Source organism: Salvelinus fontinalis, chromosome 32 (assembly GCF_029448725.1).
Source record: "Salvelinus fontinalis isolate EN_2023a chromosome 32, ASM2944872v1, whole genome shotgun sequence".
Classification (NCBI taxonomy): Eukaryota; Metazoa; Chordata; class Actinopteri; order Salmoniformes; family Salmonidae; genus Salvelinus; species Salvelinus fontinalis.
Window position 1 is genome coordinate 38,764,357 of NC_074696.1, and position 20,314 is coordinate 38,784,670.

Consider the following 20,314-nt stretch of genomic DNA (forward strand, 5'->3'; position numbering starts at 1 on the left):
CCAAGACGGCTGCCGAGGCTCTCTTGGGAGACTGGCCCTGCATACACTGCACGTGGTAAATGTAAATATCATAGCGTTCAGTACACCTATTGGACCAACTATGTGTGGTCCTAAAAATGTGTATTGTAATACAAAAGGAACTGTATTACTGTAGTAATACTGTAACACTATTATAACAAGTAATAATGCATTATACACGTCTGCTTTAAAATATCCCAGAAGCTTTATCAATGACTAAAAAAAACAATACTTCTGAAAAGTAATTATTTTATTAATATTTTACAATCCTTTATTCATGGTTATGCTTCATATTTACTTAATTTTCTCAGCTCCACTTTGCAAGTGTCATTGATCATGCTTTCCAGAAGACGACGACGACAATCAAAAAGGATGAAAAGGACAGTCTATACAACACCCTTTCAGAGGGGGAGAGATTCACATGTCAGCTCTGGATGACTTCCCTTCCGCTTGCCAAATAGGTAAAGGTAACATTAAAAACAGCAGGCTTGTCAGTAAATGGTACCCTGACAAGTTATTTTCTTTAAAAAAAAAACAGGGTCTCACTTTCGGATTGAAATGCTTTCCATCTCTGAGATGACATACACAGGCAAACGAAAATGACAAATTTAAGATTGCACTCCAAACATTGGAGGATATTATTATTTTTTTATTTTTTTAAAGCCTGAAATTAAACAAATGGCCATTAAAAGGGATAGAAAGCCCTATTGGGGTGGACCAAAAAATTGCCTGCGATGTCGGTCTGATCTCTGTGGGGTTTTTGTGCTGCAATGGAGCTCCTGAACTGGTATATTTCCTCACACAATGATCCATCAAACACTTCCTGAGAAAAGGAAATATCTACCTGGAGGTTAAAGTAAATTTTGGAAGTGCAATCACAACTGATTTGTACATTATCATCAAAGTGGCAGGAACAAAAATAATGAATTGTTATTACTAGGGCGGTCGAGTTTATTGTAAAAGCCCACCTCTCGGGTTAAAACACTTGTAAACATACTCTACAGACGAGACGCTTAAGTGCTGGTGTGGTTTCTGTTGCTGTTGACCACAGCAATATAAACGTAATGCTGTAACTTGGGATAAGAATGAATGGAGGGATGGAGGAGGGCTGGGTTACCATATTTTATTATAGCAGTCTTTATGGCAGTCTGGTCAATGCTGGGTGTACCCAAGAGGAAGCTATTAGTTTAACATTAGGGTGGGCTGGTGACCATGAAGAGTCTATTCATTAGGGCTAAAACATGGAGTCACCCCAAAAAGCCCTTATTGTAACATGGAAATGCTACCGTTTCCCCTCTAGTCTTTAGCTTGTGTACAACCCAGCAATGACCTCGGACTGCTGTGAACTGCTTTAGGCTTTGGACCCACCCCCCTCTGACCCACCATCCCCCAAGGGCTCATTTGATTGGCCTCTCGCTTCATCTTGTCACTTTTTTTTCCTTTTTCTTTTTTAAAATTGGACTGCCATACTGCTGGGAATTAAAACAGATTTGACCAATCATCTTTGGTTCTCTCAAATGAGTGGTAGGTGAGTAAAAATAATAATAAAGGAGTGTGTTATCAACCAAACATAAAATATATATATATAAAAAGGGATCCAGTTCAGGTAAGAGATAAAAAGCTTCAATCTAAATCAAAACTGCCTTATGGGAAAGAGGGAGGGGTTTATCACTGTAGGGGGTGTGGCTTCGCAGGGCAAAGAGGGAGAAGCTCCAAATGCATTATGCTCTGCTAAGACTGGCTCAGTCTGGCGTCTGCATCCGTTCCTCTTCCCAGTGTGTTGAGTTCAATCCAGGAATGTCGACGGTAGTCCACCCTTCTTTCATTCTCCTCCTCTGCCTTATGTCACTGGAGGTCTCGGTCCTCAAGGTACCTGTACTCAAACGTGAATCCCTCCTTCTTCCGTTGTCCCCACTTCTCGTAGTCAAAGTAAATGTACGTCCCCTTTAAAATACATTGGGAAAAGCACAGTAATGTTAGCGCACAAAAAGTAAAACAACAAATCACAAAGACAAAATTCTGACCAATCTTCAAAGAAAACTACATTTTAACGGAGCATGCAACGGATAACATTTAAACATTTTGCAACGGAAAATGAAAATAAGTGTTTATTATTGGTCAAGTCTAGGTAATCGCTCCCATTTTCAACCCGCTTTCTTCCGTTTGGTGTCCAAATGAACACGACCCAGGTTGCGGTCCAAGGAGCTGTGTGTGGAGGGGCACCAAACTCACCTGCTCAAACTCATCTGTGATGGTCTTGGGCTCCTCGTGCCTCTGGAACCACATCATGTACTTGGTGTGGAACCGCCACGACTGCTTCTTCAAGGCCTTGGCTGCCAGATACTGGGCCTTAGTGCCCTGCGGAAAGAACCCAGAAGGGAATCTGTTACTATTAAGTGCACAATCATATCCAAAACATGACATGGCTTGGGCCTGAAGATTGAAAAGACGCAGACCGCCATCTTCAAAAGTAAAACCATAGAAATGATCAGCGTCTCAGTCACACAGTCAAGCTTGTTTTGTCAGACGCACACACACCTCTAGGTAGTAGAAGATGAAGAACAGTGTCTCTGTGGACAGTCTCTGGTAGAACTCTACAGAGTCGGAGTGGGGGGGTGGCACCTGGTGGTGGAAAGGCAGGGTGGGACATGGGTTCCTCATCAGGTACTGCCTGGAGGACCAAAACAGTCACAATAGGGGATTAATACATGGAGTAATGCTGAGGAAAAATCTACACGCCTATAGTCTCAAAAGCAATAATAAAGAAATTACCCAAATGTAGACCTGGGGTGAATCTCAAAAGTATTTTCCTTGATACCTCATGTCCTCTCGCTTTGCGAAAAATGTGAGAGGGAAGCAAGAAGACTTGAGATTCAACCCTGGAGACCTTTTTCAGATTGCGGCTCGGTTCGTACCTGATCCTCTCCGAGTCGGAGGGGTGAGGCATGTGCGTCCATGCCGATTCCTGCATGGCCTGCTGGTACAGCTGGTCTTTGGACAGGGGCACAGGCCCGAGTGGGCACACGCCCAGCGATGGGGGGATGCTGACCTCTGAAAGCGAGGGCTGCTGGGGAGCCGAGGGAGGCCCCGGGGGCAATGTAGTGCTGGGGAAAATGTCTGAAGCCACAGAGAGAGGGGGAAAAATTGTTATAAAAAGGAGAGTCTGGTGTGAAAACCCCCCCCCCCAAAAAAGTTGCTTTATTGTCACATACACTGGAAAAGACTATGGGAGGCTTTCACAGCACTACATGGAACTCTATTCCACAACAAGTAACACATGCAAGCAGTAGAATCAGATTTTATTTTATTTTTTAAACATCTTATGAAACAGCAGGGACTGCGAAGAGAGACACAGGCACAGGCACACGCATACACACAAAATAACATACACACACACAAGGATTTTGTGTTGAAGATATGTGGTAGTAGAGTAGTGGTCTGAGGGCACTCAAAGTGTTGTGAAATGTATTGTAGTGTTTTTAAAATGGTATATAACACTGCCTTTATTTTGCTGGACACCAGAAAGTCAGCAGCTAATGGGGATCTATAACAAATACAAACTGGTCTCATTCCAAGACGGATCCCCCATGGCCCAATTTTGAGCCTTCTCGTCCAGTCGGTTGCTTACCTGTGGTGAGGTGCAGAGGGAGCATCTCTCCCTCCATTCCTGAGCCCAGTGCCGCTCGTTCTGCCATAGACTTTAGAGTGCTCAGAGGCTCCTGGGGCTGAAAGAGAGGAAAGAGGTTAGAACGACTGGGTGAGAGATCAGGAAATCTTGCTTCAGGTTGAGTCCCAAGAAGATCTCCCTGTAATGGCTCAGGGCAAGGCAATTACTACATGAAGCTACCTGTGTTTTCCCTCACCTTGCTTTCAGAGGTCTGTGTGTAGGAGAGTGGCCCGTTGAGCATACCGCTGCCTGGAAGTTTACTCTCGCTGTAGGAGGGCGAGGGAGAGCTGGTGGGAAGAGTCATGGGCCCTAAGAGGCTGGGGCCACTGTCTTTACTGGGAGGGTGGGAGAGAGGAGAGACATTGGTTGATGTGCTTTTACGTTTGACTAATTCTGACCATACACATTGTACAGTGAGAGTCACAATCCAAGATACTATAGGACATTTTTTATTATATTTGACTCACGGCTGATTGGTGGTGGAGGTCAAAGACGAGGGCTGGCTGCTTTGTAATTGGCTGGCACTGTTGAGGGCGGAATCAGGTGTGCTGTCTGCTACTACAGCACTATAACCTGGGACAGAGGAGATTGAGAGGGAGGCTTACAAACGGAATCAGAACTCTGATAATACATAGATAGGTGATATACATTTGGTTTGCTCTACCTTATCTGTATAACCCAATGCTGGGTTGAACAACTACTATGGAACAAAACAAATACCCAAATAAGGGCATGGGTGGATACAACCAATCAACAACAATATAAGTGGATAGTAATTCAAGCTTACTAGTGCTACCATTCTGCTTCTGTCCACTGGGTGGCCTTGTGATTGACGAGCTTCCTCCTCCCATGCCCACGCTACTGCTTGAACCTGAACCAGAGTTCCCTCCAATGCTTCCTATGGCTCCCAGGCTGCTTCCAGGGGACATGCCTCCTATGGGACTGGGGGCCACCAGGGGAAGGCCCTGGACCGCCAACTGCCCTGAGCCAAGGCCGCTTAGGCTGAGGATCCCACCGCTGACACCAATTGCACCGGGCGCAGAGCCCAACAGGCCCGTGGATCTGTCGCCGACAGTGTTCCCGCCCACCGGTCCCACTGTGCTGGAGTTAGGGCTGCTACTGCAGCCGCTTTTCCCTGCTAGGGGGCTTCCGATGGTTCCGGAGCCTGCTGCTGCCGTGGCGTAGGGGGCCGAAGTTGAGCCCGCCAGGAGCCCGGCCATGGTGTTTAGGGATGCCGGCATCCCCGACAAGCCAAGGCCCGACATCTGGCTGACGGCCGGTGACCCTATAATGCCGCCTTTACCAAGGCCCAAGCCCAACCCGAGCCCCAAGCTGGAGGACGGTGAAGGCCTTGACGGAGCATGCAACTGGGTGTTGGGCGTGAGTGGGGGGAGGGTCGTGCTAGAGTTGGCGGGTGAGGAAGCGGAGGGGCTGGGGAGGAGGATGTTGTTCGACGGGTTGGAGTTGGAGGGTGTGTTGGAGGAGATGACTGAGTTTCTGGCCTGGGTTTGGTAATGCTGCTGCAGCTGCTGTTGCTGGGTAGCGTCTCTGTAGCTGCCAGAGTTGGAGAGGAGACCCCCCATGTTGCCCAGGAGGCTGTTGCCCCCAGTGACAGGCAGGCAACCCCCGGCGATGGTCGCCAGCGAGGATGAGGAGGCTCCCGAGGAGGCAGAGGATGAAGAGGAGGAGGATGAAGAGGAGGAGGAGGACAACGACGAAGAGGGGTTGCCGTTCTTGACAGGCGACTGAAATGTTATAAAAGGCATTACTTCAAAACCACTCCTGGTGCAGCACAGCTGAAAATATATAGATGGAAAGTTGTGAGATTTTTAAGACCATAGACCCAAATCAATGCAAGTGGCTCATACACAGCACTGTTCCCATCGGAATTCATCTTACCTGACCGACTTCACTGTCTGTCGAACGTCCCCTTTTCTTGTCATCTTCAGAGTTCTCCTGGGGGGGGGGGGACAAAGAAATACCTCCTATAAGCACTCAGCCACGACCATCTGTTCTAATTCAACGCAAAACATGTTGAATCGCATGCTATGTTTTGTACCAAAATTCATACAAGTGCTGTTCATATTAAGGCTCAACACAAACTTCAAATCAAACGTCAACATCATAATCCTCTCGCTTTCATCCTCGTTGCTCCAAACCCCCTCTGATCTGAGAGCGAGGGACCACTGAGCACCCACTCCAACCCAGGAACATTCACAAGACCTAATTACAGACTGAGAGTGGGTGGTTCTAAAGAATGGGAGAGCAAGTAGGGGATACAATGGAGGCTGTAGAGTGAGAAGTAGCGGGGCGTTCCCTCACCGTAGTGTAAGCTGCGGGCGAGGGAGGGATGGGCGAGGAGGAAGTGGTGGAGGTAGGCGTGCCGCTGGAGATCTGATGGAAGAGATCGTCGTCCAGGAGCGATTGGCCCGGCGGGGACGTGGCCACCAGCGACCCGGCTAGAGAGACAAGAGATGGATGGGGGGAGACAGACGGAGAGGTAGCTACATAAAAACAAAAAGTTGCACATGGAAAAAGTTAAGTGGGCAGTTATACAGAGACAACAGGAACAGAAATGATAGAATTTACAGTATTGTAATAACCAAGCTATGCAGACAATTACATTGATAGAAGCCACTATCTCCAATGTCAAAGCTGATCTACACACCATTTTTTTTTTTAAATAACCAAGCTATCATCCATTTGAGGCTATACATCCTCCACATGCAGTCTAAGATACGCAGTACAAACGCAATATTCAGGAATAAACACACAAGTAGTGATGTCTCGACACAGCATCGATACTTCCGATACGCCATGGTTCTTTAAGAACCGGCTTTAGGGAAAACAATGTGCGCTATAGTGTAGGAAATAAACACATGTTGGGACTTTTGGGTGACTCTTTCCTACATCAGGATTGCTTCCTCAGGAAATTCAGTCTGCTCCCTGTTATGTTTCCTTGCCGTGATACTTTTGTCGTATCAGTAGCGCGATACTGAGTGTCGCGACAACACCACGATGAAGCAGCACTTACGGAGCTCCTCCAGATCCAGGTCGTCGTAGAGGAACTCGTTCTCCTCGAAGTCGGGGTCCTGCGACGAGTCCATGTAGTACTCCACGTCGTCCTTGATCTTGCGGATGGAGTCCACCGGCAAGGTGTCGTTGTCCAGCATGCGCAGGATGGTCTCCAGCATCCGGATGTGGTACCGGTGCTTCTCGATGAAGCACTTCAGCTCTTCGATGCGGTCCTGTTTCTATAGCAGAGATGCGGGTGTAAGTCCGTGCTTAAAACTCACTGTATGTTTGGGCTAACACATCTCAAATCTACTATATGTATGTGTAGAGGCATGGAAGTGGAACACATAGATGGTAAAGTAGATGGTACCTACTTTACATTTGGTGCATTGGGTAATGCAGCGTGCCGAGAAAATAAAGAGAGACATATAGGGTAAGAGATGAATTTGGAGTTAGAATGACAGCATCTGAAGAGAAAAGATTCAAGTAGTACGGAAGGAAACAGGGAGAGAAAGAGGAAGTAGAGAAGATAGCCATATGGCGCGGCAAAAAGACTATTGACCTCTTTGTCGCCCTTCTTCTTTCGAGTCTGGACTGAGAGGGACTCCACTTCGCTCTCAAACTGGTCCACCTGCATGTTCAGAGTGTCTATTGTATTCTGATGGGCGACAGGGGAGAGACACAAGAGGTCATTCATGATTTACACCAACACAACAGCCATAATCACACCACAACCACAATCTGTATGGACCACACTGCATAATAACCTATTTCATAGGTGAAACTATTAGGACTGGGACGATACCAGTATTGCGATACACTTTAGTACCGTGGCAAGGAAACAAAACACGAAGCGGTTATTAACTTTCGAAAACAGCCCTAATGTTGGAAACAAACATAATTTTCCAAGCTAAAGCACACAATATTTTACATACAGCAGGTTTTTAAAGGACCAAAGACTTCCGTCTGCTTCGTGTTTTCATTTTTGCCATGGAAAAAAATGTGCGATACTGGTATCGTCCCAGCCCTAGAAACTATGCAGTGAAACAAAAGTAAATGCACATTTTTCCCCCAATCTACTTTGAAAGGCCTAGCATGCATGACGAAATCGCTAAGTCATTATTGTCATGTCATCAGACCACATTATTGAAATGTGCTCATGTGTGAAACAAATTCCCTTTGGGGTAAAGGTTTTCAATCAAAAGTAGTGCTCACCGTTAGCCAATTGCCGACCTCCTCTTTCTCCCTTTGGGCCGGGTCCACCTTCTGTGCCAGGCCCAGCCCCTCTTTCGAGTACGCCTTCGTCTTGGTCTCTCGCTCCACGATCTTGAACCGCTCCATTTGCTAAAAGGGGAGAGAGCAGGAATTGGTTTATAAATCACTACAGATGACAGGTTCTCTTTTGACCATATGCTAGCTATGCCAGAGCCAACTGCTCATGTCAAATCATTGGACTAGCTGCCAATCAATGAAGGGTCATATAAGGGCATTAGGACGCGCCATAGCAAAACATTTCAAAAAAGTTTTTTAGCGGTAAATGAAAGGGAGTGTTTTTTTTTTTTTTTTTTTTTTAATTGGTCAAGTTCAGATAATACCTCGCCTTTTCAGACCTACTGAACGTGTACCTGCTGGGCACTGTTGGTGGAGATTGAGACCTCACCAATTAAAGCCATCCAATATAACGGTTCAGGATGACTGTTGCAGGTGTACACATCTCCCAATCAGGCCAGTGATTACTAAGTTGAGACACCTGTGTGTGCTTCCTTGACTAGTAACGCTGTCTACGCTCTCCTAGGTGTTCTCAGTAGAGACTCCACAACCTCTGACTTCCACACGCAACAGAGTTCACCGAGATTTTGATGCATGCCAGAGGAGAATGCTTGGAGGCGTGTAAACCCAGCCTAAAAGCCAATTGATGCTTGATCCAAAGATGTGGTCAGTGGCTCCCTACGGAGGGTGTGACGCAATCGCGGAGCCTCTAGAGGCATGCGGAGGCCAAATCGAGCTCCGTACCGCATCACCATGCGCCTCCCGAATTCTTTTAACAATACAGAGGGCTCCGTATAGCTCCGCATTGACAGGATTGGTTGACGGTCGGTGGGGGACGGTCGGTCCTGTATAAACACAAACTCACTTCCTTGACAACAGCTCTGCTCCGTGAAGCGCAAGAAGTATGAATGCCCTGACTTCTGCAGAGGCCTTATCCCTGCGAATGCTGCACGGCCAATACAGATGTCGGATTGACTATGCAGCGTCTTTTTTTTTTAACGCGCAACACTGTTTCAATGCATTGCCCTAGAAGTCAGCTGCCCCTGTAAGTGTAGTAATATGCGTCGTCCACACGAGCATCCCAGCAGCACCTTTGTACATAAGATTGATAGTCCCCCTGTGTTAATCTGTTAACAGCATAACAAGAAGCTAAATTAAAGCCCTGGCATGAAGCCTGTGAATGCTTAGCAGAGCGGTGAGTATATGCTAAATGCTTTTTAGTGCTGATGTGGCTAATTGTTCTCCTGAGAGGGGGGGGTCGTGTTTGTGGATGGAGTCTCCGCTGGGGTTTTTATTCTGCCTCAGCACTGGCGTGGACTGCTGAATCCTTGATCAGTGTAGGGTTCTGCGGACCTGAAACCTAAACGCTGCGTCCTAAACTGTACCCTAATGCCATTTGGAACACAGACAAAGTGGCAAGCTGCCAGGTGTCGCCAAATTATCCTAAGTTCCTAGGACCCTAACCTCAAAACTACAATACATCTCAAATACTGAGGGACGAACAAGACAATCAGTCTTCAATAAGTGCTATGGAGCAACTTCCTTTGTTACTCATATCTGCGGACCATACGTTGGGCTATGGTGATGCCATAGATTTCACTAACAATGATCAGTTTAGTTTTCGTCCCTTGTTAAAGCAACGCCGATATTGTCCGAGTCTAGAAGTTGAGCGCCAGCCTGGGGGGGGGACAGCAATAAAATGGAAGCACATTATGCTTCGATGCATTTTCGTCAAAGGACCCATGAGCACCAATGTGAAATTCATAGCAGGGTTGGAGTCAATTCAGGAAGTACACTGAAATTCCAATTCTCTTCAATACATTTCAATTAGGAACATTTCAAATTGCATGTGTTTACTTTCTGAATTGACGGGAATTAAAATTAAATTGACCCCAACCCTGTATAGGAGCATATTAAATTGGGTGTCAAATGAAAGCCAAGAGTCTATATTTTGGGGAAATGAAGGCATAGATACATTTTAACCATTTTCCAACTTACAAATTTGGAATAAGTAAAGGCTTTGATTTCTGGATAAACAGATGGAAAAGGGCTCTTAGAAAATATCTACCAGAAAGTCTTAAAAGGTATTACAAATGATAACACAATGTTGAAGTAAAGACCCTTGCCAACTAATATCAACACTTGTTAGGCTTCTGTAAGTTTAAGAAATATTGCCTGGTGCCTTTTAATTCAGTTACCAAAAACTCACATTTCTTTAAGATATTTTCTAATATTCCTTCCCATGCGGGAGGATAATGAAAGTTCACAGAAGTAACAAGTAATGGTAGACCTACCAATTATTCGTTAAAGTGATTTTACTGATATCAATTGTTTCTGAATTAAGTGGTTAAAACTTGGTAACGGAATTACCCCAAAATCAGTAACGGAATTGTTATGTTCAGCTCATAACGGTTTTCTTTGTCTTTCTGTTTGGTGGTCAAACCAAGAGTGTTAAAACAGTCTAACTCTGGACAACTCCTCACCCTCTCTCTCTCTCACTCTGCAGCTTAAAGTCACCTATCCCAGCTCTTACTGACACCTACCCATAAGCCCCCCTCTTTCCATTTACTTTAACCAGCATCCTCACCCACTGAGCGCCGACCAACACTGGGTGTCCATGAGCATTGAAAAGTATTTGAAATTTGATCAGTCCACCCTAGCCTTGACATCTACAGACGGACCGGACCAAATCTGAACCTATCAAAGACGCACGTTTCACAAGTTTGGACAGTATAGTACAGCGAGTACAGTACAATAAGTACAGTAAAGAAAAGTAGTGTACAGTATATTGTACTGAACTCTGCTCTACTGCACTGTGCTCTGCTGCGATGTCCAAACTTGTGAAACATGAGAATATCCATAATTATGCATTTCCGTGTCGTACAGATCAGGGACCTATGATGTAATTCCATTGCCGGGTGTAAAGCCATTTCACTTACTGTAGTTCAATAACAAAAATCGATTTTTCAAAACTCAAGATACCATGCCATAGCTGACACTCCATTCTTTCTGCAGACATATTTTCATTTTAATTCGGAGCAGATATTTATGAGATTTTAGAAAAATTGGTCGCATAGAAACCTGAGATTTTAACGGTGAATCCATTATCAAAGTTGGCATCCTGACTCTTCCACTAAATTAGTTTATACATTTTTCAGTGGAAATTGTTCGAAGTAGTCCTTGTGCATAGAGGTGTATGCTTTGTTAAACTTGGAAACCAATGGTTTTTGTTTGGCATACATTCTAATTGTCCTTAGGTAAGAACAGTGCCACAGGTGTGAAAAGCAGATGATTAAAGAACTGCAGTAGACTCAATATAGACCAGGGGTCTGCAGCAGGCGGTTTTGGCTAGTGAGTGATTTTTATCTGGCCCGGCAAAGCAAAAATGTTGTTACATTAACTAAATCTGTATTGCCACAAAAAAAAAGAGATATGTGATCATGTCGCAATGTAATCAAGGTATGAAATAATTGTTATTTTTAAATATTTTCGGGCTTAGTTGTGGTCAATTTGCAGTGTACAAATTATGTTCTGCCCCCTCACGCCAATCAGCTCCAACAAAACTCCCCCGGCTGAATCTAGTTGCCTACACCTGATTTAAACCTTACTGCTAACAGAGATAATGGTATTCACAATGAATACTTTGACATGAATACTAACAAAGATAATATTAGCAAAAGTCACCATTGTTTGTTTCTGCATTTGTATTGGCCAATCACCACAATACAAAAGTCGCATCAAGAGTCTTGATATTCCAAGTGTCCTTTTCACCATTATCCCATGTATCTTTGGCTTGGTAGCACCATGTTTCAGGTCAACCAAAATCACACAGATGCTCACACTTAGATACGAGACCCTCGATAAAAACCCTATTAAGATCCATAGGCTAAGATGACCCATCCATCTCATTGTGTTAGCAGGTGCTGTTGTTGAAGCTGTCTGAATAACCTCAGTGCACTATGTGGCTTGGTAAGCCCTGCTAACCACAGGTGTTTTATACCAATTGTTTCGTCAGTACGCCGCTAATGAACGTGTTCCACACACTCACCGTCTCAATCAGTTTGCGATTCTCCACTAGCTGCCTTTTGTCTTTAATCTCGTTGGAGGCCACCCACGTCTTGATCTGGTCTCGAAGACGCTGGGGGATGAAGGTGAAGGAGAGGAACAAATGGAGAAAGAAAGAGATAAGTTCTCTTAGTGAAGGCATGCGGTGGCTTGCCCTGAAGTCAAGTATGGTTGACACGCACACACGTAAGCAAGCTTGGCTTGGGGTAGGATATGTCCACATGGCCAAGTTAAGAAACAAACAAAAATGCACACACAGACACTTTCACTTGGTTTTAAGGATAGCTGACCCTCATATTTAATCATCAGCACATAGATGCCCTCTCGCATGTGTACAAACCCCCCTACCTGTGGTCAGGCGTAACCATATAACACTAGTAAACAAACATTTGAGGAACATCGCAAAACCATGTGCCCTCAAGCCACATAACAGTTAAGAGTCATAGGGTTGTCGGTGTCCCACCTGTAGTTTTTTAATCTCTTTCTTGAGGTCGGCTTCATACTTCTCCTTCTGGTTAGCGTTGGCTGCATTGTGAAGCTGTGGTTTGGAGGGGTACAGTCATAGAGTACACTCAGACAATCAGTATCTTTTCCCAAACATGTTGCATATAGTCTTAGTAAACAACGTAAACCATGTAGCCTATAGCTTCAAAATACGTCTAAAACTAGCGTATCATGGACTGTCAGTCCTAGCAACCGTAGCTCAGCCTCCGCCTAGAAATTTGAGTGATTGGCCTACATTCCCCTCCAGTTTCATCCCTCAACTTTCAACAGAACCAAGTGCCAATGGGCCGAAACACAAACTCAGGCGTGTGCCTTTAAACCTTGTTCTTCTTCGGCTGTGCGGAACACACGAACAATGGGTCTCCTCTCCATCCCCACGGCCGTGAATAGGAAAGGCTACAACCCCACCAATCAACGTGTGATGCCGTATCGAAGACCCCTGCTTACCCAACGGATGTTACACGTGAATCATTTTGGTGGACCTTCCTAAGGTCAGCACAAAACGTTCCAACAACCAGTGTTAGGGCGGTAGCACTGAACTTGCATACAGTGCCTTCAGAAAGTATTCACACCCCCCTTGACTTTTTCCACATTTTGTTGTGCTACAGCCTGAATTTTAAAAAGGATTAAAATTGGCCTACACACAATACCCCATCATTTTTTACAAATGAATTAAAAATGAAAAGCTGAAATGTCTTGAGTCTAAGTATTCAACCCCTTCTGTTGTGGCAAGCCTAAATAAGTTCAGGAGTAAAAATGTGCTTAACAAGTCACAATAGGTTGCATGGACTTAGTTTGTGTGCGATAATAGTGTTTAACAGGATTTTTTGAATGACTACCTCATCTCTGTACCCCACACATCTTATCTGTAAGGTCCCTCAGTCAAGTAGTGAATTTCAACCACAGATTCAACCACAAACCTCAGAGGTTTTCCAATGCCTCGCAAATTAGGGCATCTATTGGAAGATGGGTAAGGGGGGAAAAGCAGATATTGAATATCCCTTTGAGCAAGGTGAAGTTATTTCACCTCGGATGGTGTATCAATACACCCAGTCACTACAAAGATACCGGCGTCCTTCCTAACTCGTTTTCCGTAGAGGAAGGAAGCCGCGCAGAGATTTCACCATGTGGCCAATGGTGACTTTAAAACAGTTATAGAGTTTAATGGCTGTGAAAGGAGAAAACTTAGGATGGATCAAGAACATTGTAGTTACTCCACAATACTAACCTAATTGACAGAGTGAAATGGAAGCATGTACAGAATATTTTTTTCTTCAAAACATGCATCCTGTTTGCAACAAGCCACTAAAGTAATACTGCAAAAAAATGTGTAAAGCAATTAACTTTTGGTCCTGAATACAAAGTGTTATGTTTGGGATAAATACAACACATTACTGAGTACCACTCTATATTTTCAAGCTTAGTGGTGGCTGCATCACGTTATGGGTATGCTTGTAATCGTTAAGAACTGAGGAGTTTTTCAGGATAAAAAAGAAAAGGAATGGAGAGAAGCACAAGCAAATTTCTAGAGGAAAACATACAGTTGAAGTCGGAAGTTTACATACACCTTAGCCAAATAAATTTAAACTCAGTTTTTCACAATTCCTGACATTTAAATCTTAGTAAAAATTCCCTGTCCTCGGTCAGTTAGGATCACTACCTTATTTTAAGAATGTGAAATGTCAGAATAATACAAGAAAGAATGATTTATTTACTCTTTTATATCTTTCATCACATTCCCAGTGGGTCAGAAGTTTACACACTCAATTAGTATTTGGTAGCATTGCCTTTTAAACAATTTACTTACTGTCAAACGTTTCGGGTAGCCTTCCACAAGCTTCCCACAATAATTTGGGGGAATTTTAGCCTATTCCTCCTGACAGAGCTGGTGTAACTGAGTCAGGTTTGTAGGCAAGCACCCCCTTTTTCCTCCAAACATAACGATGGTCATTGTGGCCAAACAGTTCTATTTTTGTTTCATCAGACCAGAGGACATTTCTTCAAAAAGTACAATCTTTGTCCCCATGTGCAGTTGCAAACCGTAGTCTGGCTTTTTTATGGCGGTTTTGGAGCAGTGGCTTCTTCCTTGCTGAGCGGCCTTTCAGGTTATGTCGATATAGGACTCGTTTTACTGTGGATATAGATACTTTTGTACCTGTTTCCTCCAGCATCTTCACAAGGTCCTTTGCTGTTGTCCTGGGATTGATTTGTACTTTTCACACCAAAGTACGTTCATCTCTAGGAGACAGAACACGTCTCCTTCCTGAGCGATATGGCGGCTGCGTGGTCCCATGGTGTTTATACTTGCGTACTATTGTTTGTACAGATGAAAGTAGTACCTTCAGGCGTTTGGAAATTTCTCCCAAGGATGAACCAGACTTGTGGAGGTCTACAATTTTTTGGCTGATTTCTTTAGATTTTCCCATGATGTCAAGCAAAGAGGCACTGAGTTTGAAGGTAGGCCTTGGAATACATCCACAGGTACACCTCCGATTGACTCAGGCTACTTGACATAATTTGACAGAAGCTTCTAAAGCCATGACATCATTTTCTGGAATTTTCCACGCCGTTTAACGGCACAGTCAACTTAGTGTATGTAAACTTCTGACCCACTGGAATTGTGATACAGTGAATTATAAGTGAAATAATCTGTCTGTAAACAATTGTTGGAAAAATTACTTGTCATGCACAAAGTAGATGTCCTAACCGACTTGCCAAAACTAAAGTTTGTTAACAACAAATTTGTGGAGTTGTTGAAAAACAAGTTTTAATGACTCCAACGTAAGTGCATGTAAACTTCCGACTTCAAATGTAGGTCAGTCTGCTTACCACCAGACACTGGGAGATTAATTCACCTTTTAGCAGGACAATAACCTAAAACACAAGGCCAAATATACACTGGAGTCGCTTACCAAGAAGACAGTGAATGTTCCGGGGTGGGCGAGTTACAGCATTTACTTAAATCTATGGCAAGACCTGAAAATGATTGTCTAGCAATGATCATCAACCGATTTGACAGAGCCTGAAGAATTTTGAAAATAATAAATGGGCAAATGTTGCACAATCCAGGTGTGGAAAGCTCTTAGAGACTTACCCAGAAAGACTCACAGCTGTAATCGCTGCCAAAGGTGCTTCTACAAAGTATTGACTGAGGGGTGTGAATACTTACGTAAATGTATATTTCTGTATTTAATTTTCAATAAATGTGCAAATAAAACACACTTTCACTTTGTCATTATGGGGTATTGTGTGTAGACAGGGTGAGAAAAAAAAACATACATTTAATCCATTTTGATTTCAAGCTGTACGAACCACCACCCTCCCTGCATGTTACCTTTTGCCAAATGTCTTCAAACTGTTCCACGCCTTCTGTTACTTTTTTCAAACATCGATCTATTTCACCTGGGGAAGGGCATAGAATAACAGGGATGTTTTGGAAAGAGCCGTGGTTTAAAAAAAATCCTTCAACACGCATCACATCAGGATGAATAATGTAAAGTCAAAATGCGGAGCTCTCCCTCTCCCCATAAGCAGCACTGCTTTTACAACTGTGGCTGGCAGCCTTATCAAAGATACATGCAGTAAAACCTAAATGTGTCACCACAAACCTGTTTAAAAATGCAACACCACGGGCACTGGCAACAGGGTATGGTATATAGTCTTAATTTAAGAAGGTTGTCTCTGCAGACTAAGTCTGACTTTGGCCTTGTGCAGCCTTGCACAAGCCTGGCTTCTGGCTTCTTATTTTTGGTTTCACAGGTCACAACCCTTTTCAGTAATAGAGTGCAGCACTTCTCTTATTGCGATCATATTCCGTGCAGGACAATTTGACAATCTCTACATCATGAATGGATAGAGAAATTAAGTGACATTCCATCTGTTGGATAGACATGCTTCATAGAGAAAAGGGAGGGAATATAGTGATGGACTGGGTTGTGGATCATTGGCAGGGGTACCATCTGGTCGACCATTTGGTAACCTCACCTTGAAGTTTCCTTTTATCAGCCATGACTGTTGACTAGGATGCTGTCTTCATGCCTTCTTTCACTGTAGAGGAAAATAACAGGTGTGATAACCGTAATCTCTGGCAACCTTTTTACGCTACATTACTTTTTCATAGCATTTTAGCTCGGCAGCCAAGTCCAGTGAAGTCAGCAGTGTGAAACCCTGGGTTGTATTCATTACAGCACAGGCACATCATAGCAAAATGTTTAGCAACAGAAAATGAAAACGAGCGTTTGTTATTGGACATGTTCAGGTAGTTGCTGCCTGTTTCATTTCGCTTTCTACCACTTGATGCCTAATGAATACAACCCAGCTTTCCACCTGGGGAGAATGTTTGTCACAGCTCGATGTGATGAAGATGTATCGTGAGAGCATGCATGGTGCAGCTACATGGTTTTCACATTAGGCTACCACTTCAAAACTGCCAGCACGCAGAAAAAAGTTTGGATTCATTTCTAAATGGTACAGTATTACACTTTCATCTCAAGCTAATGACATTAAAAAGCATTTTGAACGAGACATACTCAGCTCAATAATTTACTACCCTGGAGGCATCACCATTACATTAGTTAAATACTTAAAGGTTAGTTAAATAAAGGTTCAATTAAAAAAAATACATTGTATCATAAAGTTTCTTATAGTTATTAAGGAGTAGTGGATAGACCATAGTTGACAGTCTGACTTGTTGACCTCTCACACACACAGTAAATTCCTGGTAGAATGGTGCATGTAATTGGGTTTAGACATGATTCATTCAACAAGGCATTTCTGACCATTCTGGGAAAGTGACTTTTCAAGGGGGGCATAAGAGAAACATTGATATTTAAAGTACTGTAAAGAACTAGCCTGAAGTTTTGAATTTAGAAATCTTTTAAATACTCAATGTCTCAACATAAATAAACATTAACCATGTTTCTTGAGAAAATGTCAGTGGTGTAAAGTACTTAAGTAGTACTTGAAAGTATGTTTACTTAAGTATTTTTGTGGTATCTGTACTTCACTATTTATATTCTTGACAATTTTTACTTTGACTTTTTACTCCATACATTTTCCCTGACACCCAAAAGTACTCGTTTTGAATGCTTAGCCGAACAGGAAAATTGTAAAATTCACACACTTATCAAGAGAACATCCCTGGTCAACCCTACTGACTCACTAAACACATGCTTAATTTGTAAAGGATGAGCCTCTGGCTATCTGTAAATAAATAAAAAATGAAAATGTGTTCGTCTGTACTTCTATATTTACTTTTGTTACTTAAGTATATTCAAAACCAAATACTCTGAGACTTTTACTCAAGTAGTATTTTACTGGGTGACTTTTACTTGAGTCATTTTTTATTAGGGTATCTTTATTTTTACTCAAGTATGACAATTGGGTACTTTCCACCACTGGAAAATGTTAACTAAAATGTTAGCTAAAGTATTTTTTCTGTCAATTAATACTATAATACAAGAGTAAATATCACAAGTGGTAGTAGATTGCAGCTAACTGATGTAACTTGCTAGCCTGCCTACATGAAAACTTGAAACATTGTAGCCACTGAGTGCAGTCTGGTCTGGATAATTTGACATTGACGGTTCACGTGAATTCCACAATGTAACGCGCATGGCAGGTTACTCGCTGAGCATCACTTAATACTTTTTGCAACAATTTTTCACGTCCACGCAACCACCGTTTGATAAGGTCATTTTACCATCACTTCAGCCAGTGAGTTTTGACCATGTATTTAACAAATGTTACCGACACTAGACTTTCTCAACAGATCCAGCAAGCCAGCTAGACTAGTCTCCATATCTGGCTTGGGGGCAACGATCGCTAATTAAAAAGTGAGCAGTAATAAAGAAACATTAAATGTTTACAAGCAACATAGCTAATGACTTTATAAGCTGTTTCTATTTGTCAGAGACAAGCAAACAAGTATACCACTTCAACACCTGAGTAACAAGAACTTGTCGGCTACATAATTGCCGTGCATTATAGCAAAATGTATGAATTTCCTTGGAAAATATATCAGGCGAACCCATGTCAATTTGGCTCTGTAGCTGATAGCCAGCTAGTGGATAACCACCAGCTAAGATATTAGTGAGACATTGGAAGGGAGAAGATAATGGCACATAACTAGATCTGTTTTAGCGTACAATTTATTTACCTGGATTTTCCGATTTATCTTTTCTGTTCTTAGTTGACACCACTCTTTTAAATCGTATTTGCCTAAGTCCTCACGCTATTTTTCAAAATTATATTAATTATTTTCGCCAAACAATCACTCCGCACATCCAAGATGGCTACCAGGAACACCTCCTCTGCTGTTGCACTGATGGACTGGAGGACCGCCTCCCTTGCAAGCGATTCGATCCTCACCCTAATTCTACGCCTTCCATTGGCTAGACTGCCTGTCACTCTGGAGTCTGGAGGGACAGGTTTCCCACTTCCGCACAAGTCGCACAATGATTGGTTAACTTTGAAAGGTGAAAGGTAAACATGAGTTCTCAGAACACCTCACCCCCTTCATGTTTTGGTTCCTGTCCCTAACCACTGACCAGAAAATGTCAAGAAAACAACATGATAGTAAACTGAGCTGACAGAAAACCTATTGATAATATGAGCTGTAATAGTCCAAGTGTAGACTGACATGTATATTATTAATTGCAGTGCAATACGAAATAATGAAATGCTGTCTTTCATTAATCAAATGGCCTACATTGTTAAAACTGCATTGTTGGTTAAGGGCTTGTAAGTAAGCATTTCACTTTAAGGTCTACTACACCTGTTGTATTCGGCGCATGTGACAAATACATTTGACTGAAATTAGATTGATGACAACATCTTAACTAAAATTTTAAAAAAGTACCTTTATTTAACTAGGCAAGACAGTTAAGAACAAATTCTTATTTACAATATATACACTTAACAAAAATATAAATGCAACAATTTCAAAGATTTTACTGAGTTACAGTTCATATAAGGAAATCAGTCAATTGAAATAAATTCATTAGGCCCTAATCTATAGATTTCACATTACTGGGAATACGGATATGCATACCTTAAAAAAAGCTAGGGGCGTAGACCAGAAAACCAGTCAGTATTTACCATTTGTAGACCAGAAAACCAGTCAGTATTTACCATTTGCCTCATTCAGCGTGACACATCTCCTTCGCATAAAGTTGATCAGGCTGTTGATTGTGGCCTGTGGAATTTTGTCCCACTCTTCAACGGATGTGCGAACTTGCTGGATATTGGCAGGAACTGGAATAAGCTGTCATACATGTCTATCCATATCATCTTAAACATGCTCAATGGGTGACATGTCTGGTGAGTATGCTGGCCATGGAAGAATTGGAACATTTTCAGCTTCCAGGAATTGTGGACGAGAGCCATGCGACATTGGGCCGTGCACTTTCATGCTGAAACCTGAGGTGATGGCGGGGAACGAATGGCACAACAATGGGCCTCAGGATCTTGTCACGGTATCTCTGTGCATTCAAATTGCCATCGATAAAATGCAATTGTGTTCGTTGTCTGTAGCTTATGCCTGCGCATACCGCCACCATGGGGCACTCTGTTCACAACGTTGACATCACTAAACCGCTCGCCCACACGACGCCATACACGTGGTCTGTGGTTATGAGGCCGGTTGGACATACTGCCAAATTCTCAAAAATGACTTGAGGCGGCTTATGGTTGAGAAAATCATTAAATTCTCTGGCAGCAGCTCTGGTGGACATTCCTGCAGTCAGCATGTCAATTGATCACTCCCTCAAAACTTGA

General features: G+C 43.1%; 1 protein-coding gene across 2 annotated transcripts; it reads right to left on the reverse strand.

The window, feature by feature from the left end:
* Positions 1-250: 250 nt before the first annotated feature.
* LOC129831292 (CCR4-NOT transcription complex subunit 3-like) lies at positions 251-18,859 on the reverse strand. Of its 2 annotated transcripts, none has more exons than XM_055894551.1 (18): positions 18,696-18,859; positions 16,523-16,585; positions 15,873-15,940; positions 12,498-12,572; positions 12,018-12,107; positions 7,916-8,044; positions 7,263-7,358; positions 6,720-6,939; positions 6,008-6,189; positions 5,585-5,641; positions 4,473-5,430; positions 4,153-4,258; positions 3,882-4,020; positions 3,647-3,743; positions 2,934-3,135; positions 2,557-2,689; positions 2,251-2,376; positions 251-1,962 (listed from the first exon to the last, which is right to left on the reverse strand). In XM_055894551.1, the coding sequence occupies exons 2-18, from the start codon at positions 16,545-16,547 to the stop codon at positions 1,864-1,866; spliced, it is 2,802 nt and encodes a 933-aa protein (XP_055750526.1). In that variant the 5' UTR covers positions 16,548-16,585; positions 18,696-18,859; the 3' UTR covers positions 251-1,863. The 2 variants fall into 2 exon arrangements, with proteins under 2 accessions (XP_055750526.1, XP_055750525.1); XM_055894550.1 differs by having other exon boundaries at positions 4,473-5,481.
* Between the last annotated feature and the right edge of the window lie 1,455 nt (positions 18,860-20,314).